Source organism: Rhinatrema bivittatum, chromosome 3, assembly GCF_901001135.1.
Source record: "Rhinatrema bivittatum chromosome 3, aRhiBiv1.1, whole genome shotgun sequence".
Taxonomy (NCBI): Eukaryota; Metazoa; Chordata; class Amphibia; order Gymnophiona; family Rhinatrematidae; genus Rhinatrema; species Rhinatrema bivittatum.
The window spans coordinates 215,839,296-215,864,473 of NC_042617.1; the positions used below are offsets into that span (position 1 = coordinate 215,839,296).

At 40.9% G+C, this 25,178-nt stretch overlaps 1 protein-coding gene across 1 annotated transcript; it reads left to right on the forward strand.

Annotated features, from left to right (window-relative positions):
• The first annotated feature begins 624 nt into the window (after positions 1 to 624).
• ACTA1 (actin alpha 1, skeletal muscle) lies at positions 625 to 7,987 on the forward strand. The gene is made up of 7 exons (XM_029594185.1): positions 625 to 783; positions 2,248 to 2,388; positions 3,793 to 4,117; positions 4,641 to 4,802; positions 6,345 to 6,536; positions 6,644 to 6,825; positions 7,567 to 7,987. Exons 2-7 carry the CDS (start codon positions 2,260 to 2,262, stop codon positions 7,708 to 7,710), a joined length of 1,134 nt encoding a protein of 377 aa, XP_029450045.1. The 5' UTR covers positions 625 to 783; positions 2,248 to 2,259; the 3' UTR covers positions 7,711 to 7,987.
• Positions 7,988 to 25,178: the final 17,191 nt, after the last annotated feature.

The following is a 25,178-nucleotide window of genomic DNA, read 5'->3' on the forward strand; positions in this document are numbered from 1 at the left end:
TGCCGAGGCCCAAGCATGAAGGGGGTCGGCAGTTAAGACTGTAACGCGGTGGGGAGGTTTACTGACTACCTCCTGCCGGAAGAGGCAGCAACTGGGCGAGGAGATGGTGAAAATATCCCATCGCCTTTGGGATGGTTGGGGAGGGAAGGGGTGCCACCATAGCAGCGCCCAGGAGCAAGTCCATAGCGCTGCTGCCGCTATGAAAATGAAATGAGCGGGAAGCCTTGGAGGAGGAGGCGGCTCCCGCTATAGCGGAAGAGCTCTAGCCCACGACTGGCTGGACCGGCACTGGGTGTGGGGGAACAATAACGCGTGTTCGCTGGTCCAGAGAGAGGATCTCCTCGGCCCATGGAGTGGAGGGGACCTAATGGCAGACTGAGGACCACAGCGGGTACTTTGCTATCCTTTCGGGCCGCGCGCGCGCCGGCGGGGATATTTTGGCGCGGGCTGGTGCACAGTCCGGCCGGACGGGATGGGAGGGCATGTGAGGGCCCAGCAGACGCTCCTTATACGGCCCGGCCTCTCTCACCCGGGCTCGGGGCCAGGCTAGCCATGTAAGGGCAGCCCGCGGACCCTGACAAGAGTCAGGGGGCTCCACTGGGCAGCGCCGATGCCCAACACCCAAATATGGAGACAGAAGGGGAGAAATTCCAGGGGGCTGGCAGGCATGGCAGGCGGCCGCGCTGCTAGATAAAAGACGTCCGGGGCCTCAGGCAGGCTCAGCTGGAGAGCGAGCGAAAGCATCTCTGCACTGCCTGAGCCGGAGCTGAGAGACCGTCTAAGGTAAGAGCGAGGCCCACCGGCAAAGCGCTTTACAGCAATGCGTGGATAGCATTACGACAGGAAAGCTAAGGAGAGCAGTACCGGAGGGGGGAAGAAAAATGTTTTGTAAAGCGAAGCTTTTCTCCTACCCCCCCCCCCCCCCCGGCCCTTAATTAGTTAAATCACTGGATTAATCAAAAGAGTCTTTAAAATAGTAAAAAAGTTGGGTTATCTGAGTATTTAAAGGGCTTGGCAAATGATATGACTTTGAATTAAAAAAAAACAAACAAACCATAAAAATATATTTTTCTACCCAAAATTTAAATCGAAATTTAAAATCCGATTGTGATAAAACGTGTGACTTCTTTCTCTTTCCTGATTTATTGAAAAATAAAATGTATATAACATAGGCGTAGGTATGATTAGTAGTTCCGTTTTAGAAGTGGGTGGAGGAGAAAATTAAAATGTAAATAAACTAAAAGCAAAATGTTATAACCATATTTTGTTTTTAAATGGCAGTTCCAAACTTTAATTATATTTTAAGGTGAGAAATCAAGTATGAATGAATAAATAAAATATTCAACATGGAAAATAAATTGGATATGTTTACTGTTTCATCAGACTTTATAAATGGGCTATAAAGAGCATAACTACCTGTATATGGCTGATGGCTCTCAATACAACTTGAGTACACTATGGTCAAGTGCCTCTTCACCATATTGCACTTAAGTATTATTGTAATTACAACATGATTTTTAACTAATGTTACACTGTTTGGCAATGCAGGAATATTGATAAAGACTAGAGCATAATCTGATACAGGAACTCTTTCTAAAAAATTATAATTAAAACACTTGGAAATAAGTTTCTAATTATTATGGCTTGACTAGTCACAATTAAATGACTTAAATAGTTTGTGACATTGCAAAATTATGAACACAAAAGATTCTGAGATTTATTCCCTGCTCTTTGATATAATCAGAATTATATTATTTAGTTTACATTCCTAGACAAATATGTTACTGACCATATGATTTATCACAGGATGTGGTGTATATTTGTAGACTTTTGGCTGGTATAGAGAGGAGTATTTTTCTTGATAAATAGCCATTAATTCAAAAGCAGTAAAAATTAGGATCAAATAAAATAAAAATGAAGAATAAGGTCCATTGTGAACATTAACAAAAAAATAGGAAACTAATTAGCATATTTATAAAACTAAACGTCCCTTTTCAGTAATTATCACTTTTGTACCAACTATCCAATTAATATAACATAGAGAAAAATGATAGGACCCCATTGCCTTGGGGTGCCTGTTCATGTGAACTTTCCCCTCCTAATATGTGTTTTGTGAGAAGAAGCATATTGATTAGGACCACAGCAGTATTAAAAACATAGGCACAACACAACTTGACTTAATTTGTACATATATATTGGTATGCTGGTAATGTCATGTGTGGCTGTTTTTTTAATTTTCTTTTAAAGAAAGATACCATCATGTGTGATGATGAAGAGACTACCGCACTTGTGTGCGACAATGGCTCCGGGCTTGTGAAAGCTGGATTCGCTGGTGATGATGCCCCAAGAGCAGTATTTCCATCCATTGTTGGTCGCCCTCGCCACCAGGTACACAATGTTATGCCCCAAAATACATTAATATCAATCGTAGCTCAATAACTGGGCTGAAGAATAGAAGTTGTGTCTTTGCACATGAAAAGTACCCCGCTATAATTACATAATTATAGTTATATTGCTAGTCCATTGACCATCTTCTGCTTATCTAACATCTATCTCTGGAACCGATGTAATAAGGTACATTTTGCAGCGTGCACAGTGCAACCTGCAGTTGTGCACAGTTGTGTGCAACCTTTACTACCAATGCAACAAGAAATTTTACACATAGCAGCATGCTTACAGGACAGCTCCCTCTCATGCAAATCCCATGCTAATAATGGCATAGCTATTATCCCCCATTCACCCAATGATAATAATGGCATTAGCTATTGTCCCCCAATGCAGGGAGGTGCACTGGCTTAACTTGTGCTTTCTTAAGAGTTGGAAACCAACTCCTAGACAAAAGTTTCCAGGGCTAATGTTAGTTTATGGGCAGAATTTGGGAGAATGTGCTTTGAGCAACCCACTTTTTTTTGCATAAAATATTTATATGCACAAACATTTTCTGTGCTGAAGGCATTTTTGTGTACACAAATCATATGCATACAAAAGTGCTTGCCTTTTGTGCACATACATCATGAGTCTGTCTGAGAGACTCCTCTTTCCCGTCAAGAGTTAAAAACAACAAAAAAAAAAAAAAAAGTATGCTCGGTCTATGGAAATGGCTGAGAAAAGTTTGCTTGTGTTTTTTTTAACTCATGATGCAATTTGTGGATTAAAAGTATGATGAATTTCAGTGCACAGTTTTACCATACTCTTCTTGGCAATTCAGAGGAAGGTGAAAGCCCCCCACACTGTACATCTGTAGCCAATAGTGCAGCAGTGAAAAACATCCCTTTCTCAGTACAAAATTACTTTTATTGTTGTCATTGTTCACTGCACAATGCTGAGCAATAGTAGAGTATGTCCATAATATGTAATTAGTAGCAGTGATCTTTGTTGCCTTCTCCATTCCTCTTCTATCCATTCAGCATTAAGGACAATTGCAAGGAACAGCTCTTAATCTGAACATGTTTGTAATCTAATTTTTCATGATCATTACCAGATATTTAGATAAACTAGTAATATTCCTTGCATAATTATCTGTAAAAATCATGAACACCTGCTAAGGATTTTCAGCATCATTAAACTTAGCTTTATTATTAGTTCATGCTACTTATCAGGTAGCTTCTGTTATACTGATTATACAGTCCATATCAGTGGTGTATGTCCATATTTAAATATATTATTTGCTGTAAATTCTTCAGAATTCATAACATACAGCCTTTCCAGGCTGAGACAGGATTGCTTATTTTTATGTTATCTTCATTTAAAATATTAAAGCTAAGTTGTTTTTTTTCTCTCTTCATTCTACAGGGTGTCATGGTTGGTATGGGTCAAAAAGATTCCTATGTAGGTGATGAAGCTCAGAGCAAGAGAGGTATCCTGACCCTGAAATACCCTATTGAACATGGTATCATCACTAACTGGGATGATATGGAGAAGATCTGGCATCACACCTTCTACAATGAGCTGCGTGTAGCCCCTGAGGAACATCCTACCCTGCTTACTGAAGCTCCTTTGAATCCTAAGGCTAACCGTGAGAAGATGACCCAGATCATGTTTGAGACCTTCAACGTCCCTGCGATGTATGTTGCCATTCAGGCTGTGCTTTCTCTGTATGCCTCTGGCCGTACCACCGGTGAGTGATCAGAGTAGCCTGTCTGTACATAAAGCCAATAGTTTTCAGATTAAAGTACTTAGCAATAATATTATCTTGAAGCAGATCAGCATTTAACCACTATAAAGGTATAAACAATTTTAAAGATATTCCTAATGATATTAAACATATTTTAGTTACTTTTTAACTGAAAGTGTATGTTTACAATAAATCTGTATAACTGTCTTAAATTGGAATTAAAACAAATCTTCCCAACATTAACACTTTTACAGTGTTTTCCATTTCTGGCATTGATAATTCTTAAACTACCTGTTTGGACAGTTCAATATGATCTAAATTCTGGAACTTTTTGTTCTCATTCTGCAAAAGAGATATTCTGCCTGGTTTGGGAGATAGTCATCTCTGTCTTGCAGATTTACTGCTTTGAATTCTTTTTTTGCATGCTTCTGAATTTATCAATCAAGACCTATGGAATTACATATGATGTGTATATTTTCTTCATGGAATTTATAAAGACATTTTAACTTGATGTTTGTTCCTGTAGGTATTGTTCTGGACTCTGGCGATGGTGTCACACACAATGTACCAATCTATGAAGGTTATGCTCTGCCACATGCCATTATGCGCTTGGACCTGGCTGGTCGTGACCTGACTGACTACCTAATGAAGATCCTGACTGAGCGTGGCTACTCCTTTGTCACTACTGGTGAGCTTAGACTTTGTGTCACATGTTGAAGGGCCTATAAGAAATCACTGGATACTAGTTTGAACTGATGAATAAAAACTTGGATTTTAGATCTGCATTTTAAAGAGGGTTTGTTTTAAATCGCTTATGCACTGGAACAGGACTGGCAGAAAATTGTAGAAAATATATTTTAAAAATTGCAAGAATCTTTTTATATCAACTTGTGCATAGACTTCCAATGAAATTTCTTTGGCATGGGCTAGAGTTATTTTGTCTCTTCAGAGCTGAAGGGTCTTAGTATCCCTAATTGTGTATTTAGTTTCATAGAGGAAAGCAAAACTGGAGCCTTATCCATTACAGGAGAAGTCTTTCCTCCAGCACATCCCTAACCCCTCCTTCCTGCTCATCCCCAGCCAAAAAAATCATGAAACGAGCAGTGCAGTAAAAAGAAAAGTAAGCAAACAAGAAAATTCCAAAGAAAATTGAGGAAAACTGTGAGAGATGCATAATTTTAAACCTTTCAGTTTACTTTGTTTTCAACATCCAAAGATAGTGAGAGCAGTTACTAACTTTTTATATACAATTTTTTTATGCTTATTGTATAAAAGTATTACATTGAAGTGCTATATCCTTTCTCTTCCATGTCCTTACATTTTTGTTTAAATATATGCAAGATCATGTTTTATTTTTTTTTTATACCAAAAGGAAAATGTTTTTCAATTTATTTTTAAAAATATCTGCATTGATGGATTTTTCTGAGCAGTGCATAATGTAATTAAAAGCCCTTTTTCTCTTATTACCAGAAAAAAAAATTACATGCTTGTAGCATTCTAAGGACATTATTCAAAGGGTAATTTTAAAAGGAGTTACGCATGTAAATGCAACATACTATTGTAGCAATTTTCAAAAGCCATTTACACGCCTAGGTCCTGATTTTTAAAAGCATTTACTCAAGTAAAATTGGGTTTTAATCAAGTAAATGCACTTTACTTGAGTAAGTGGGCTTTTGAAAATTGCTACAAAATATTTCCATTGATTATCCATAGAATTTACTCAGGTAAGTACACTTTACTCGAGTAAATGGTTTTTGAAAATTTGTATGATAGTATGTTACATTTCTGCGCATAATTCTTTTGAAAATTACTTCAATAAAGTACATTTACACGCGAATATCTTATGGACAATTCAATTATATATATATTGTAGCAATTTTCAAAAGTACACTTTATAGGTGGTAAAACCCAATTTTAGGCATGTGTGTAAATGCTTTTTAAAATCAGGTTCTGAGGAGTTAAAAGTTTCAAAGGAGTTAAGCATGTAAATTAACATACTATCGTAGCAATTTTCAAAAGCTCTCTTACGAGCATAAAGTGCATCTTCATGTGTAAAACCCAGTTTTAAACATGTAAATACTTTTGAAAATTATCTCCTTAGGTTTTCCTCCCATTCTGTGTTATGGGAGAAAAACTTAGTAAATCAGGCCCTAAGTGTCACAACAAAATATGTATATGTCCATGTACTGCCTCTTGCAGCTTCTCAGAATCATTAATCTTCTCATTACAGCTGAACGTGAAATCGTCCGTGACATCAAGGAGAAGCTGTGCTACGTGGCTCTGGACTTTGAGAATGAAATGGCGACTGCTGCTTCCTCTTCCTCCTTAGAGAAGAGCTATGAATTGCCAGATGGGCAGGTTATCACCATTGGCAATGAACGTTTCCGTTGCCCAGAGACCCTCTTCCAGCCTTCCTTCATTGGTGAGTGAGACATCCTTGAAAAGAAAATTTTTTCAGGTTGCCCTTCTGAAACCTCTGTTGCTGTTCTACTTGTTTTACCTGTTTCCTCTTGTGCATTTTGTCATCAGGTATGGAGTCTGCTGGTATTCATGAAACAACTTACAACAGCATCATGAAGTGTGATATTGACATCAGAAAGGATTTGTATGCCAATAATGTCATGTCTGGAGGTACCACCATGTACCCTGGTATTGCTGATCGTATGCAGAAGGAGATCACCGCTCTGGCTCCCAGCACAATGAAGATCAAGGTATGTTTAGAGAGAATGTCTGCCTAGTAATTTAATATTTAACATACATATACAAAAGTAGAATGTTAGCACTGGACAGTCAGTGGCCAGATTCAGCAGGCATCAACAGACAGAAGAAATCAGTTGAGTTTTGCCATTAATGTGGTGGGGTTTTTTTCTTTTGTTTTTTAATCATTCAGACTTTTTTTTTTTTAAATTCCATGTTCTAATATCGATAGCGCCCCTAGAAGCAGGCATGATCAAATAATTGTCCTTGCTCTACTGTTAGATGTCCTCTCCTTCAACTTAGGACAACTATTAGCATGCACAGTAACGTTATGCTAATGGATGAGATTTTGGGCCCTTTCATTTAAGTATGAATAAGAGATGCTGATGAATATTGGTAGAAAAAGTACATACCCTGCAGAACTCAAACCCAATTCTTTTATATGTCTTGGTCAATGTGCTGATCAGACAGAGAAGATTATCAATCATCCTAACTGCCCCTCATAGGAGCAGTACTTTGGGCTGAAAACTATTGGGAAACTTGAGTTCCCCTTTTTTGACTACTATTGTTAACTCTGATTTCCATATTTGTTCAGTATAGCAGCAATGAATGTTTGAAGGCACATTTATATATCTCAGATAAGCCCTATTGCATAATTTGTATTTTGTAAGCTTAATAAAATATACAGTATCTTAGGTTTCTGTCTTGGAACAATTCAGAAATAGTTTATTTAAAATATTATTTCCTTCTTTCAGATCATTGCCCCACCTGAGCGTAAATACTCTGTCTGGATTGGTGGTTCTATCTTGGCCTCCCTATCTACTTTCCAGCAGATGTGGATAACAAAACAAGAATATGATGAAGCCGGCCCATCTATTGTCCACCGTAAATGCTTCTAAGCTTGTTTACATAATTACCATACTAAGAACTACTCCCAGGATGACAATGTTCTCAGTTGCATGCTGTTTAACAAATGCGGCAGCCATGCAACTGTTCATTTTGTAACAATTTCTGTTACTGATGCTGCAAACTCCATGTAACTAAAAGTGTATGTAACATGTACATAAACTGTAATTTATTTAAACCCTGTTTTGTTATTTCTAAAACACTGCCCACAACAATCTTGCAATTTCAAAAATGAAACCATTAAATCACCCATCATTCTTTTCTGCCCTACAACTGTCAGTCCTGTCATGATTGAAAGTACACTGAGTAAATGAGAAAAACCTCCCCCCCCATTCTATGTTCTTTATCTCCTTTATCTTGTTATATGGTACAGAATATCTTAGTTCAGAAGAACAACCTATGGGCTGGCCTGGTGGCTCAACAGCAGTGCTGTGCAGAAGATCCAAATTCACTTTCAATATTTTGGCCTCTGCTAGTCAGGACTGGGGTGCTGCAGAAGCCATCCTTATATTCTGTTGGGGTGGGAAGGGCCTCAGTCATCACTTGATGGGCATACGTATTGGTTGGGTTAGGTGAAAGGTTGGGTTAGGTGAAAGGTTATTAAAAGAGGGAGTTGTGAATGAATATGGTACGATTGCCTAGAAAAGGTCTTGTTCTGATTGAACTGGAAGTCCAAAGCAGAAGCAGGAAGCTGATGGCTAAACGAAATGAGAAAGTTTAATCCGGAACACCAATGAAAAAAGAATGGATTTTGATTAATAGGTATATGTGCATTCTTTTCATCCTTTTACGGTTATTTTTCCTTAAATTTCCAACAGAATTTAACACATCTAATGTGGTCTAATCTGATCTAACAGAGCAAGATTACCCAAATTAGTTGTGTGAAGCTTTTTTAATGGTTGCTGAGACTAGGCAAGACAGTGAAGTGCAGTAGCAAATTTTGTTTACATCCACAATTGAAGTTGGCTGCCTTCACAATCATTGTTTACCCTGTTCAATAAGGACATCAGAAAAATGGAAATTGCCTTCCCATCCAAAACTAAAGATTTGAGCAAGTTCACTGATTTACCTGGCCTCAGAAGATTCATAGAATAGCATTCCCTTAGATGCAAATAAGGCATAGACGGGAAACAATTTTATTTGACTAACAAAAGCAAACATCTCACAGAAACCAGGACTCCTATAGCATAGCAGTTAGGTTCAGACAGGAAAAAGGGCTGTGTCATCTGGAAAACTCATGTACAATAATCTATTGCCTTTTAAAAGGTATTCCTGTTTACAAAGATTCCATCTATAACATATGAAACAAATCATTATCTATGAAAAATATTTATTCTCTGAAAGCAGACAGAGCTGGCAAAACAAAGTGGAACCAAACAAAATAGGAGAGGAGCATAGAGATGTGGTTACAGCCCCACTGACATTCCTGTTCAATCACTCACTGGACAAATGTGTGCATCTAGAGGACTACACATGGGTAGATGTAGTCCTTCATCAAAGCAGAAAGATGGGAACATTATATAAATGATAGATTCATACCTGGGCTTGTGCAAGGTATCATAGGCACATCTTCAGCTTTGCATTCCCCTCCACTCCCAAAAATTAACTTTAAGGTTCATAGGTTAACCAGTCCCCTCACCCTAATGTTTTTATAATTAAAATCAACAATCATCATGATACCGCCACCCCTCCTTCCTGAACAATCCTGTAAAAGCACAATTTTTAAAAGTATGTTGTCTCATTAACTTTATTTTACACACACACAACACATATATATATGTATATAAAATATTGTAAATGGCTCTCTAGTACCCCTTTTTGTTTTTACAAACTATTTGTTTTTATTCACTTGCACATCAAAACTAAGAGAATAGAGTATGAACAAACAAAGGAACATACATAAAATATATCAAATATGTACCAATAGCTCGGTCTACCCCATGCAGCCTCAATTCAATTTCTCCAATTTCAATAAAGATCTCACATCTTATATTTGCAGAATTTCCTTGAAGCCCAAAGGTAATTTGTTTCATAATCACAATCTCTTCCAAAAGACCAATGGTGGAGAGACTTCCAGTGCATTGCAATAGTTAAGTGGGCGGTATGCAGAAGATGAAAAACCAACTGCTTAGTATGTTTCAACACGATCATTTATTTATTATTTATTTATACATTTATAGCTCACTTATCTTAAATACTAAGTGGATTCCAAGTAAACATACATATTTTGTCCATACACCTAAAAAACAGCTGAGGCATCCAAGCGATATTCCTCTGTATAATAAGTCGTATGGATATTGTACCAATACCCAGAATAACTGAGTCACACTAAAAAACCATCACATGAATATATGAACCCACACCCTGCTGCACACTGATCAGAAGATTTCAATGTATTTTCATCAATGACATCTACATCCTTTTTCTGAGTGGTGACTCCTAATATGGAACCTTGCCTTTTGTAGCTATAATTTGGGTTACTCTTTTCTAAAGGACAAATTTTTATTCCCCCGCATGTGTAAAATACGGGGGTTATATGTTTGGTTGGGCCTTGAGTGCGCCGCGTGCATTTTAGAAGGGGCCTGGACACACACATAACCCATGTTACATGCACAAGAGCCGGGTCTCGGCAAAGGGGCAATTCGGGGGTGGGGAGAGGCAGTCCAGGGGGCGGGCGGGGCAGAGCTGGAAGCGGCCGGTACAGCGGCCATGTGCTCAGAAGCTGGTGTAGGTTCGGAAACAAAGAAAAAAAAAAAGGTATGAACTCATAAGGGGTCGGGGAGGAGAGGGGAAGAGGGAGGGAGGGTAGGTAGGGAAGGGAACTGGGGGAGGTCCGATCTCGTTGCCACGCGTAAATTGGCAAAATCTACCCTCCCTGCACGCGCTGGCCTGGATTTTATAACATGCGTGCGCCAGCTTGCGCATGTTATAAAATCACATGTCCATGTGCGCACGCATGTTTAAAAATCTACCTCTAAGTGCATCACTTTGCACTTTTCTACATTAAATTTAATTTGCCATTTGCATGCCCAGCCTCCCAGTTTTGCAATGTCCTCTTGCAATTTCTCACCATCCTCTTGTGATTTGACAATTTTGAATAAATTTGTGTTATTAGCAAATTTGATCACCTCACTTGTTGCTCCCACTTCCAGGTCATTTATAAATATATTAAAAGGACCCAAAAAGTAAAGCAGAAGCCAATCAATAATGCTGGAAAGCAGAACAAAAGATAGTGATCGGTGTATCAAGGGATTCTTTATTGGAATTTGCCTGACTCTGGCCGATTTTCGCTCACGCAGGAGCTGCCTCAGGGGCTGCTACAAGAACAATATTAATTAAAATTACACATAAAAAATAATAAATGAAAAACACACATATACATGGAACAAATGGACATAGATGTATATCAATACATATAAAATGTCACAAACTTAAGGTAAATAATACAAATATTAAAATTAAAAATAATTTGTCAAAATCACTCGGTTGTGTGCACTTATTAAAACAATGTGTAGAAAATACCTAACATTTATCAAATCAGTACGAGACATATGGACATCCATGCATGGGCACTATAGAAAAGCGAATAAGCTTATAGCAGTAATGTGCAGTTTTTTTGTGTATATGTGTGTTTAGACCGGGGGGCGTGGATTCAACAAGGAACAAACATCAGTGAAGAAAGACTTAGGTTGTAACAGAAAATACCTGTACCAATGGTTACTTTTCATATGTCACACTTCAATGTGAGAGCATCACAAAGTATTAATGCGGATTCTAAAAAAGGACAATATGGTGTTAAATGAAAAATGTACACACTATCAATTACAAGAAAAGATCATATATAAAAAATGTCATATATAAAAAATAAATAAATAAAACAAGGGATTATAAAAACACAATGTAATACATAAAAAGTAAAAAATAAAAGAATTAAAACTCAGTAAGAATGATCTGAGATAAAATGGATAAAAAATAATACAAATAAAAAATGAAATTACAGTGAAATGTAAAGTGCAAACACTAAAATAATAGTAAAAACTAAAAAGTATGTATGAACAAAATCCATTCGAGGAGATAAACCCTGCAAGGTGGCATAGTGCTGCTACTCATGTCACTTTCTGACAGGCTGATAGATAAGGGTGAATTACCTTAGTGATTAAAGTGCAGTCAGTGCCTTCGATATGGTATTCAAAGTTGTATCGGGTATGATTCTGAAAAATATGTGAATGCAGTACAAAACATGGGCATAGTGTAGTGAGCACCATCGGGTATGGTTGTCAAAGACAGTATATGGGAACAATAAACATATGGGTGAGGCTCATTCATGAAGAATACTCTTAGTATACGTGCCGTCTTGTCTATTAATTGATACGTGGGGCGACCGTCTCATTTTGAAAAGGCATAATGGTTGCCGGCAAAGAAATATAAGTAGCGGTTGTGCTCAAATGTATGGCAGTGGATGAAAGGAATGTGAATGTTTGCCGTTGAGCCTTGTATTGTCTTTAGATTAATAGGCGAGACGACCGTCTCATATTAAAAAATCATAATGGTTGCCGGCTAGGTTTTAGAAAGCCCTTAGCTCTATTCAAGTGCAGGACCTCTGGCAGACATTTTGAGAGAAAGGCTGCAACATTCAATCCCTCAGCCTTCTCAGGGACACCCAAGATACATAAGTTGCACCAACGAGATCTGTTCTCCAAATCATTGAGTTTGTCCCAGGCAGAAGTAACAGACCTTTCCAGTTTTTCAACTTTAGCAGAAAGCAATGTCAAAGCTAATTCCAAATCCAAAATCTTCTGATCTTGCTCCTCTCTTCAATCAGCATGCTCAGTCACAGATTGCGCAATTTGATCTACTTTATCCACAATAATACTCAGGTGTGCATTGAATTTTGCTGAAATTCAATAACTGAGAGACGCAAGACTCGCTCACTGACTTCCTTCATTCTCACTCTCCCATCACTCTACCATTGCCTTTACCAGCCCCAAAAATACGCAGACAACTTTGTTTGGAGTAATAAAGGCCGCAGTTTTAATTATAAGACCCGAGCCCTTGAACCATTTAACACAATACAACATTCCCCCCCCCCCTTATCTTGCCACCTATCGGGCTCCCCACCTCTTCCAGTGGTTGAGCTCCAGGTGCCGTAACCTCTGAGCATCGGCCCCCCTCTTGCTCAATGTCCATCTCGTGCAACAGCCCCCCCGCGCTGCACGAGATCCCCCCTTTTTCAGATTTTAACAAAACAATCAAAAACAATAACATTTTCTGGGCTCGGGTTTTCCGCCCACTGAGACAAATGCACATCCATTAATTAAACATAACATTGTCCATTACAAAAAACGGGAGGGCGGGCGGGAAAGCTCAACTTGCTGCCTCTGCCGCTCCTCTCTCACTGCATTCCTAACGGTCACGCAGCTCCCCCATCCCATAATTCCTCATCTCCATAACTTTTAAATTGCTCCTATTCCATTGGTTGACCTATCCTTCACCTCACTCAGCCTCCATCCCCTTCCCCCCCCCACCCCGTCATCAGTTCCTCTCGCTTGTCTCCAGTTATAGGCGCAGCGTGAGACTCGCTCACTCTGCTTCCACTCAGCAAATTTTCCCATGACTGCATGTATTTGATCGAAGTGCTCACCCAATTCCACAGCACTGAACGACTCCTCATGCTCCAAGGCTGTCTCCTCCTCAGGGCTCTGCTTGTCAACAATTGGTTGATCACCAGTTTTTTTTCCCCTTACAGGGCTTATCAGCCCAGAGAGATGGCAAAGAACCTTTATTTGTTTCTTTAAGGGAAGCCGTTCTTAAACAAAGCATTAAAAAGCTGCTTTATATATTAAATAATACACGAGGCAGGTGGGAGCTCAGCGTGTATGCAACTTCCTCTATCAGCGCATAACCGGAAGTCAAAACAAATATAACTTTGAATAGACTGTAATCAACTTAACCCAAGTAATGAACTAGTTCTATTTAATATGACAATAAACCCATACATGCCCCCATAACCATAGCCAAGAAAATGCCCCCTTACAGCACGGTACATACAACTTTGTACATTTATTTATTTATTTTATTTTATTTATTTGTGTTTTTCTATACCGGCATTCACGGAAGTTCGTATCATGTCGGTTTACATAAAACAAGGGGTGAGCAATACATTATAACGTACATAGCTAAAACGTAAGAGTATACATTACAAAAGTATAACAAGTGCATAGAAGAAAAAGTTACAATAGAACAGGGGTTATTCTAACTGGGATTAGAGTTAGAGGAGAGATAAAAAGTTTAACAAGAAGTAAAACATTGTAGTGATTGGTTGGTATTGTCTGTTTCAGTTTAATAGAAGATGCTCAGTGTTGCTGCATTTGATGGAAGTGAATCATTAAGGGTCCGGAAATGCTTTCATGAACAGCCATGTTTTAAGTCTCTTCCTGAAGGTTGGAAGACATGGTTCCTGTCGTAATTCTAAGGGGATTGAGTTCCATAGTGGGGGACCTGCTGTGGAGAAGGCCCGATCTCTCAATGTTATATGTTGGGTAGTATTGTTGTGAGGTACCTGTAGATATTCTCTATATGCTTCTCTGATGGGTCTGTTGGAGGAGTGTTTTTTGAGAGCTATTTGTAGATGGAGTGGAGCCAGTCCATGGATATTTTTGTAGATTGTGGTGAGGGACTTATGAATTATTCTGTAGTGGATTGGTAACCAGTGAAGGTCTTTGAGGACTGGTGTAATGTGATCTCTTCTCCTTTTGTTTGTTAGAATTCTTGCTGCCGTGTTCTGTATCATTTGGAGAGGTTTAGTGTGGGATGATGGGAGGCCTAGTAGGATAGAGTTGCAGTAATCAATTTTCGCAAATATTATTGCTTGGAGCACTGTTCTATAATCATGGAAATGAAATAGTGGTTTTATTCTTTTTAATACGTGCAGTTTGTGGAAGCAGTCTTTGGTTGTTTGGTTGATAAACGATTTTAAATTTAGCCGGTTGTCTATAGAAACTCCTAAATCTCTTACTTTTGAGATTTGCAAGTTGGCTGGCGGGTTTGTAGTGATTTTGCAATTATCTGGAGAGATTAGCATGAATTCGCTTTTTGATTGGTTTAGAATAAGATTTAAGCTGGATAAGAGATCGTTAATTTCTTGAAAACAGTTTTCCCAAAGTTCTAGAGCTTTAGTGATGGATTCTTTGATGGGGATCACAATCTGGACATCGTCGGCGAATATGAAGTGTTTTAGGTTCAATTTGTTTAGCAGTTGGCAAAGCGGGAGAAGGTATAAGTTGAAAAGTGTTGGTGAGAGAGAGGAACCCTGAGGAACTCCTTGTGAAGATGGGTATCTGGGGGATTCTTTGTTGTGGATTTTAACTTTGAAACCTCTGTTTTCTAAGAATGTCTTGAACCATGTTAGTGCTGATCCTGCAATACCGATGTTCGCCAGTTGGTTTAGTAATATGGCGTGGTTAACAGTATCGAAAGCTGCCGATAGATCCAATAAAATCAGTAGGAAGGCCTGTCCTTTGTCGAGGCCCAATATAATGTAGTCAGTCAGTGAGATTAGAAGGGATTCTGTGCTTGAAGCTTTTCTGAAACCGAATTGAGTAGGGAATAGAATTTTGTGTTCTATGTAATCAGATAGTTGTGTGTTAACTAGTTTCTCCATCACCTTGGCAATGAAAGGCAGATTGGAGATTGGACGGAAGTTGTTAGGATCTTTGGGGTCCAAGTTAGGCCTCTTGAGGAGCGGTTTAATGGATGCTAGTTTGAGGTCGTCTGGATAGAAACCCTGGGTGAATGAGCAGTTTATGATGTCCGCTAGGGTTTTGGTTATGGTGTCCGGGATTAGCAGTAGTAATTTAGATGGGATCTGGTCTAGTGGATGAGATGAGGGTTTCATTTTCTTAAGAAGTGTTTGGATCTCTGAGGAAGTGGTGAGTTCAAGAGACTGGAGGGAGATGTCTTTATTATGGAGTGCGTAATTGCTGGCTGGTGTGCCTGTATTAGGCTTTAATTGTGTTAGCAGGTTTGTGATTTTCTTACTGAAGAAGAATGCCAGCTCATCAGCTTTTGTTTGAGCTTGGTTAGGTGGTATGTCAGGAGGGTTGGCCTGAGTTAGATTGGAGACAAATGTGAATAGCGCTTTGGAGTTGAATATAATGTCATGAATCTTATGTGCGTAGAAGTCCCTTTTTGTTTTGAAAGTGGAGCTCTTGTATGATTGGAGGGCGAGTTTGTATGTAGAAAGTGTAAATGGGGAAGGGGCTTTACGCCATTTACTTTCTTTTTGATGCAGGTTAAGTTTGAGGTTTTTAAGTTCGTTAGTAAACCATGGCTGTCTTTTTGACTCGCCTTGTTTGACTTTTTTTGTTGTCCACGGACAAAGTTTGTTTGCCACAGTTTCTGTTATAGTAGACCAGGAATTTATGGCTGCATTAGGTGATGTGACGTCTATGTGTGAGAGTTCCGTGATTAGATGATTGCTGAGTTCATCCGAGGCGCATACTTTTCTGTAGAGAAATGAGTGTTGAGGCGAGGGTTTATTGCTCGTTTGGGTCATTGAGAAGGTGGTGGAGATTAAAGAGTGGTCTGACCAGGGAACTTTTTTGCAAGTGGGTTGTACTGAATGTGTTATACCTGAGTTCACAAAGATAAGGTCCAGTATGTGACCTGCCTTGTGGGTAGGTTCATTGATTATTTGTTTGAATCCCATTGCAGACATGGCTGTAAGAATGGTTTCGCAGCTGGTAGAGAGTGTGGTGTTATCAACGTGCAAGTTGAAATCTCCTAGGATTATCGTTGGGAAGTCTGGTTTTAGATAAGATGCTAAGATTTCTAGGAAGGGTGATGGATCCGCTTCTAGAAGTCCTGGGGGGGCATATACTAGAAGGATTTGTAGAGAGTCTGATTTGAAAAGACCTGTTTCCAATTTCGAGTCAGATTTGATTGGGTGATTAGAGAATCTGAGTTCTTTCTTAGCTGCTAGGAGAATGCCCCCACCCCTTTTTTTCTGTCGTGGGATCGAGAAAAAGTCGTAGGTCTGAGTTGGTAGTTGATTAATTAAAGCTATATCTGTAGATTTAAACCATGTTTCTGTTATAGCACAGAGGTCTGGGTTTGCATCTAGGAGAAGGTCATTTAAAATCAGAGATTTCTTGGATAGTGATTGAGCATTAAATAATATCAGTGAAAAAAGAGTGAATCCTAGAAGTTGTGGGATTGGAGTAATCATGATAGGGATAAGGGATTTGTAGGTGCGTTGATTGTAGAGTATGTTTGGTTTTCCTGTGAGTAGCGTTCGATGATGGAGAATCGGTATTGGGAGACCGTGGCACATTTTTTGCATTGTTAGGAGCTAGCTGAGTTGTCAGTGATGAAGCGACTGGGTGTCAGATCAGTAGCTGAGTTGTTTAATTGATGACGTTTAGTTGTCTTGGTATTAGTTGAGTTGTCTGGTGATGGCGTCTGGTTGTCTGGGTAGTGGTTGAGTTGTCTGGAGATGGCGTCTGGTTGTCTGGGTAGTGGTTGAGTTGTCTGGTGATGGCGTCTGGTTGTCTGGGTAGTGGTTGAGTTGTCTGGAGATGGCGTCTGGTTGTCTGGGTAGTGGTTGAGTTGTCTGGAGATGGCGTCTGGTTGTCTGGGTAGTGGTTGAGTTGTCTGGTGATGGCGTCTGGTTGTCTGGGTAGTGGTTGAGTTGTCTGGTGATGGCGTCTGGTTGTCTGGGTAGTGGTTGAGTTGTCTGGTGATGGTGTCTGGTAGTTTAGTTAGTTTCGTTATTTGTGATGTCTGTGTAGTCTGATTATCAGTCAGTGCTTCAAACACTTCAAACTTCAAAAGTTTGAAGTGTTAAAATAGCAACATAGAAGAGATATCAAATAATACCTCCTCATTGAAACCCCATACAAACAATAGCAGTATGTAATGTTTGGTCGCTTGTGGGATGGTCCCACAAGCATCCTCACCACCCTGACTCTGGCACGCCACTCAGATGCTGCCATTCTTTGCTCTCAGATACCCGCTCTTCGAGGTGTTTGCATGCACCATATGCCAACTCAAGAAGACACCACAGTGAGAAACCATGAGCTGGAATGCCCTGATGACGTCAACATGGCTGAGTATTTAATCGCCAGCTGTACTCCTCAGCAATGGGTCTCCTGCCTTGCCGTGCAGTTCATATTCTTGCTTCCTGCCTTACCTCATGCTCACCATGTCCAGCCTGCCCTGCCACATCCACTTCATCTTGCCTTGTCCAGCCTGCCCTGCCTTGTCCAGTCCACATTGCCCCATCCAACCTCTCCAGCCTCACCCTGCGCTGTCTGTCCTACCTTGCCTTGCTATCCACCTTGCTCAGTTTGCCTTCTCAGATCTGATCTTTGCTTTGGACCTGGACCACTCTTTTGGCTGCTTCCTGACACTGATCTTTGCTTCAGACCTGGATCACTCTCTTGTATTCCACCTGCCACCCACCACTGACCCTTGCTATGTTCCTGGAATAAGCCTTGCTCTCCATCTCCCCTGACCCTTACCCCAAACCCGTAGATTGCTCAACTCCTGCCTGCCCTGACCTCATCTTGCCCTCGGACTCTCTTTTTATGTTTGCCCTGAAGGACTATTGCCTAAGCCCTGCTGGCCCCTGGAACCCAAGGGCTCAACCTGCAGGGCTGGTACAAGTCTGTGTCCCACGAAAGACAATCATAGTTGGATGCTGATATCTAATTCCAGCAATACTGTCTAGAGTCACCATACAAACTCTCTTTGGCCATAAAATAAATTGCTCTGGCAGTATTTAAAAAAGAAAAAGAATCTTAAAATCAAGTGCAGAGCATGCCCGTATCTGATCACTCGCAGCCATATACTGGGTCCACAAAATTTGGTGCCTTTCATGCCAGACGAAACAGTGCAGTCATTTTCTTTCTGATAGCAATTTTGGAAAGCCACAAAATAAATTACGTGGGCATGGACAAAAAGCTGAAAATAGCCACCTAAAAAAACTGTTTTAAGAATAATAAAAAAGAAAGTAAAAAAATAAAAAGAGAAGAAGTCTCTTCCTATCACTGTTCAATGTGCTGGAACTGGGTGAGTGCAGGATCACAGATCTGCCCTGATCCAAATATAAGTACAAGCAGCTTTCTATGTAAGAGTCTTTATTGCTGAATACAAATCCTCAATCATCATTCCTTATAGCTCAGCCTCCGGTACACAGGGCTGACATTTGATTTTTCTTTTTTGTCATATAAAAACCTCTGCATCTCCTCCACTGTATCAAAGAAATGAGATTTATTATCCACCACAATCTTTAAATGTCCCAGGTAGAGGATGGCATATATTATAACGTTTTGTCTCAGAGTCTTTTTAATTTCCACAAAATTCATGCGCTTTTTTTTGCAAGGCTTGAGAAAAGTCCAGGAAGACGAGCAATGGTGTTTACAATGCACTTCCCATATCAGTCTCACCTTAGCTAATACTCTTTATTTTTCATCGTAATTGTGAAACTTAATAACTAAATTACAGCTCAAGGCCTGCCTCCCTCAGAAGGCAGTGGAGCTAGTGCCTGGTACGCTCTCTTTGCCTCCAGGCCAAGCACATTGGGCAACCATTTTGAAAAAAAAAAAAGGCCATGGCCTTTAGACCTTCGTCCTACTCAGGAAAACCAATTATTCTGAGATTTTTCTGCCGGCCATGGTTCTCTATATCATCCAGCTTAGCCTCTGTTGAAACCAGCTTTTGCTCTAGCAAATCAATTCTCCTTCAAGAATCTGCTAAGGATATTTCCAGATCTTCCATGTGGCCTGCCATTTCTTCTATGCGTGCCACATTTTCTTGCACTGAGGATACCATCGAGGCAACCTTTTCCACTATTTCCCACAATTTGGTATTTATATTGGAGGTATGCTTCTTGGAGAATGAGTCAAATATTCTTTGAAGAATCTTTGAGGAATCCAGCAATGTAGGCCACTCCTCGTCCGAAACAGAATCCTCCTCCTGGTCAACTTTCTCAGCATCTGCTTTTTTAATGTTCTGCTGTGGTTTTGCAGTGTTCTCAGCCCAAAAGGCTGGTAGAGATTTCTTTTGACCATCCTTGTTCATACTGAAGCTTTCCCCACCAAAATCCAATGTTTAAACAGGATATACTTTGTAGATCAGGAAATCTTATCCTGCCAGCATCTCTCACTAGCTGTGCATCATGTGATCCCTCCCTTGTTCTTTTTTATTTTATTTTTAAAAAATCGCTCTATCACCTCCCTCCCCACCCGGAGCCTCAATAATCTATACTCCCATCTCCCCAGACCCTAAAATCTCCTGCGGGGAGCAAGGTAACTTCTTACCTGCTCCCAGTGTTTCCAGTGCTGTTCTGATAAGACAAGTGCTAAAAGCATAAGCTAACTGCAGTTTATGCTTCCAGCATTACTCTGACAGCATTTAGTTCATTTTAGGAGGAAAATGTAGCATAAATAACATTTATTTAACATGTGGTATTGGTTTTGTATATATAATGACTTCTAGTGTTTGGTATTAGTTTCTGAATACTATGGCAAATGTTTTACACCTTTCTCACTGATAGACTGGCTGCTGAATGCCATTGCTGTGTCCATAAATGATGGCTCTATTTTTAAAGTCATGCCTTGCTATATCTGACTTAGTGGATAAGCATTCCAAAGAGTGGAGAACAGTCTAATGTCACAGCTCAGTAGAGAGGGAATAACGTACAGAGCTAAAATTAAACAATATAAAGTATAGTAAATCACTGAAAGTATTCACCTTCAGATAGCACTTCAACACAAGTGATGAGCTTCATCTCAGTACAAAAGAAAGAAAAATGAAGAGGTTTACTGTAGAATAAAGATTTTTATGACATATTTAGGCCTTGTGTTACCAGTCCATCTGTAAATTCACACATGATGATGGCACTATTATCTTAATTACTGACAGATAAAAAAAAAGTCATTACATGTTGCCCTTTTGGGTATTATTTCAAATACTGCATTTCCTACAAACTGCAAACCTCCCCAAAATGTTATTGTATTTTTCCACTTCCAGGTTTAGTTCTGCAGTTATAAAAGGAATTTCAACATTTTGTCAGAATAATAGAAGATAATATCACCACCTGCTACTGGTTAATTAATATTTCCAAGGATTCAGTATGTTAGAAAAGGCTGTGCAGAGGGAAAAAAAATTCCTTTTGGTTTGTTCATTTCTTTTGTGGACATCTCATTTTGATTCATTAGTTTCAAAATGGAAAAAAATATTTATTTTATTTATTCATTCAATTGCCATTAAAGTCAATGGGGGAAAAACTGCAGCCTATTTTGGGCTCCAGAATTGAAGTTTTCTCATGCATTCTCTTGAAATTTGTGGAAAAGACATCATCAGAAGGGGACAAGAACTCCAAGGTACCTTGCATATGACAAAGTGGCACCAAAAGTGGCATGAAAAGCCTAAGGCGCTGTAAAGGGGCAAAGGGTTACCAGCAGTGGCAGGAGTGTTCCAATGCATCATCAGAAGGGCAAAGAGTGACCAGATCACCACAAGGTTTCAAAAAAGGGCATGAACATCAGTGGCATGAACCCTTGAAGGCAGCACGAGAGGTAAAGTGGCACCAAGAGTGGCATCAGCATCCTACAGGAAAATGAAGGGGGAATGACACAGAAAAAGTGGCAGAAAAATCCCAAAGCAATAATAAAGGGACAAATCAGCACAAAGATTGGTATCAACACACCAAGGAAACATGAAAGATGCAAACCATAACAAAATAAGCCTTGTCATTCTGGGTCAGACAAGCTTTTACTAGGCCACTTGTATATATTTTTGTCCCTTTTATTCAACTGCATTGTTTGTATAATTTATGTGTGCCTACAGTCAGGGCCGGCGGAAGCACTAGGCGAACTAGGCGGTCGCCTAGGGCGCCAGCTTCCCGGGGGTGGCACTGCCCCGGTAAAATTAAGAGAGCCGCGCTCAGCCGCTGCCCCGGTAAAATTAAAAGAGCTGCATTAAGCCGCCGCCCCCCCGATAAAAATAAAAGAGCCGCTGCCGGCAGCCCGCCCCAAAAGACCCATCTGACCTCCCCCAGCGGTTCGCGTGCTCCCGGTCTCTCCCGCTGCCGTTGCCGCCGGGCTATCAGCACGTTCAAGCCCAGCGGGAACGGCAGCAGTGCAAAAAAAAAAAAGCTGTGGCATCCGCGGCTGCCCTTTTCTTCCTCCCGCCCCCCCCCCCCCTGACCCGGAACAGGAAGTGATGCGCGGGAAGGAGAGAGAGCGGTGCCGCATGAAAAAAATAGCGGCGACAGCAGCATCGGCCCCCGAGCAATTGAAGCAGCCGGTAATCGGGAAAGGAGTCAGCAGCACGAGCCTCCCGCGGCCGATGGGATTCTTCCTTTTTGGCCTGCGGGGGCTGGAGGAGGAGGCTGCAGCAGCTCCCATTTGTGCTGGGGGGGGGGAGGAAGTGAGTGAGAGAAAGAGAGAGAAGCAGCCAGCCTGCCTGTGTGTGATTGAGAGCCTGTGTGTAAGTGAGAGAATGTATTTGATCGAGAGCATGTGTGTGTGATTGAGAGAAACTGGTCAGAGAGCTGATGTATGAGTATATGGGAGAGACAATGAAAGTGACTGCACAAGGAGATGACTGATGTGTATGTGAGAGTGTGAGACAGTCAGGGATGTGACTGATGTGTGTGTGTGTGTGAAAGAGAGAAAAAGCATGGAAGTGAGAACTCTGGGTATGTGAGAAAGCATTGGAGTGAGAAGCCTGATTATGTGAGAGAGAGCATGGGAGTGGGAAGCCTGTGTGTGTGTGTGCATGTATGAGAGAGAGACTGGTAAGGTGACGGTGTGACTGGTGTGTATGTGAATGTGAGAGAGAGAGAATGTGATTCAGGGAATGAGAAGCCTGTGCACCTGGAGAGCGAGCATGGAAATGAGAGAGAGACTGGTGTATGTGTGTGTGTAACAGAGAGAAAGTGATTATGGGAATGAGAAGCCTGTGCATGTGAAGAGTGAGCATGGGAGTGAGAAAGCTGGGAGTGTATGAGATACAGCATGGGAGTGAGAAGCCTGTATATCTGAAAGAGAACATGGGAGTGGGAAGCCTGTGTGTGTGTATGCATGAGAGAGATCAGGTGACTGGTGTGTGTTTGTGTATGTGTGTGAGAGAAAGAAAGTGATTATGGGAATGAGAAGCCTGTGCATGTGGAGAGAACAAGCATGAGAGTGAGAGACTGGTGAGTGTGTGTGAGAAAGAGAAAGTGATTATGAGAGTGAGAAGCCCGTATATGTAAGTGGAACACGGGAGTGGGAAGCCTGTGTGTGTGTATGGCATGAGAGAAACTGTTCAGGAAGGTGACTGGTGTGTTTGTCAAAGACTGTTTGGGAGATGATTGGTGTGTGAGAGACAGAAACTGGTCATGGGGGCATGACTGATATGGTGTGTGTGTGAGAGACATGGGCCCTAAGGAAGAGGACCATGAGTATAGAGCTTAGCCACTACTGCTGCTTCTGGTGTGTACTACAGCCTGCATGGAAGAGGAGTAAGAGAGCTGCTGGAGGGGGTAAGTAAAGATGGCTTTTTAAGTTTATTTTCCTTGATTGACTGCCATTTTAATTATTTAATATTATGTGATGTGTCTGCTTTTTTTGTTTGAGCAACAAGTATAGCTTTGGTTTATGTTTATTTTATTTATTTATTTATAAAAGTTTCTATACCGTCGATAAGACAAATCATCTCAATGGTTTACATGGCATAAAAATGTCAAATAAGTGTTCTGTTATAAATACAGACTTTGTTATTTTCATTAATGCACAATGTAAGTTAATTGTGTGTGGAGGCGGGGGGGGGGGGGGGGGCAGCATAGCTGACGTTTCGCCTAGGGTGCCTAATACCCTTGCACCGGCCCTGCCTACAGTCATTCTTGTAATTGACTGGTTTGTTATATTCTATTTTTGCAAATAATAATAATATAGCTACTTACTTATATATAACACTAAGTAGTCAGGGAACCCAAATTCTTTTCGGAAATTTGGGCTGTTCCTGTTGTGGTCTTCCACCCTTTTCTCACTTATAACCTTATCACTCGGCTCCACCCTATGACACCTAGTGCTGACAGACTCCACACACAAAAAGACTGGCAGCTAGGTACAGACTCTTTGCTTCAGTCTCTCTGCACTGCACAGTCATCTCACTGGTGCCTAGACTGAGTGACAACAAAATCACTAGCATTGCTGCAATTCTCCACACTGTTTCCCTGTTGCAAACCATGTATGTGTGAGCCCCTTTTTCCTGTGGCGCAACCTCAAGAGCTGGGTCCTAAGACCCACGCCAATGGCGGGTGAGAGAGTCCTGGCATAGGCCAGACTATGACTGAGTCCAAAAGTCTACACAAAGACCAGGCTGAGGCTGAAGACCAAGCAAAGACAAGGCTGACAGCTTGAAACAAGGCTTATGGCATGAGGCAAGGCTGATGGATGAAATGGAGCTGAAGACTGAAGTAGGCTGAAGATTAAAGCATTGCTGAAGACTGAAGCAGTGCCAAAAACTGAAGACAGGAATCAGACCGAAGGTGAAAACCTCAGTGGAGAAGGAGACTGAAGATAGGACCCAGGCTAAAGTTGAAGACGGAAACCAGGCTAAGCTAAAGACGGGAACCAGGCTGAAGCTGAAGAGTATCTGAAGACTTGGAGCAGGCGGAAGGCAGGAACAAGCTGGAGACTGGAACAGGCAGCGGAAAAGGCAAGACAGGAACCAAGAATGAACAGGACCAGGAGACCTTCTTGCTGAGGCAATGCTGGGGTGTCAGAACAGCTTTTTTATAGGGCAGGCAGGAATGACATCATCTGAGGGCACTACAGCTTTTCCCGCCAAGGTCTCTTTAAAAGAAATCATATCATGTGAGCGCCTAGGAGCAGCATCAGAGGCGCCAATCCCCCCCAGTCACATCATCACCCCAATTAGGTGGCGCGGGCCATGTGCGGCCACAAGGGGTAGTGCTGCGATGGTATAAACACTGTGGATAAACACTGTGGATCCATAAAGTCAAGAGGCCGTCAATGAAGAGGGGGTGGCTCACCAGAATGACGGCTACTGCCTGGAGATAATACCCTTATTCAATAAACATACATCTGGTTACTGTGACTCCAACATCGCTCTAAGCTTCAACAACAAGAGGAAATGTGGAAAAAAGGATTTGCACTCACAAAGCGGGGAGTAGCTGGCCTGTTACGGCGGTTACTACCCCAAACCAAATAAGCCTGATACTTCACTTTCAATGCATATCCAGCATAGCTCTCTGCTTCAACGGCAGGGGAGAAGAAAAACTAATACTTCACGCATATCCAGCATAGCTCCCTGCTTCAACGGCAGGGGAGAAGAAAAACAACCAATAAGGGCTGAATAACAGTCTGGGTAAAACAAATAAACATGGGTGTAGCTTGCTTATTGCGGCGGTTACTACCCCTAACTAATCAAGCTTGATATTTCACTT

Bases quoted from the DNA above. Each gene is read 5' to 3' on its own strand.
- ACTA1 (XM_029594185.1), top strand. From the start codon at position 2,260: ATGTGTGATGATGAAGAGACTACCGCACTTGTGTGCGACAATGGCTCC. The intron at 2,389-3,792 runs GTACACAATGTT...TTCATTCTACAG, and splicing joins TTGGTCGCCCTCGCCACCAG to GGTGTCATGGTTGGTATGGG. The intron at 4,118-4,640 runs GTGAGTGATCAG...TTGTTCCTGTAG, and splicing joins TGCCTCTGGCCGTACCACCG to GTATTGTTCTGGACTCTGGC.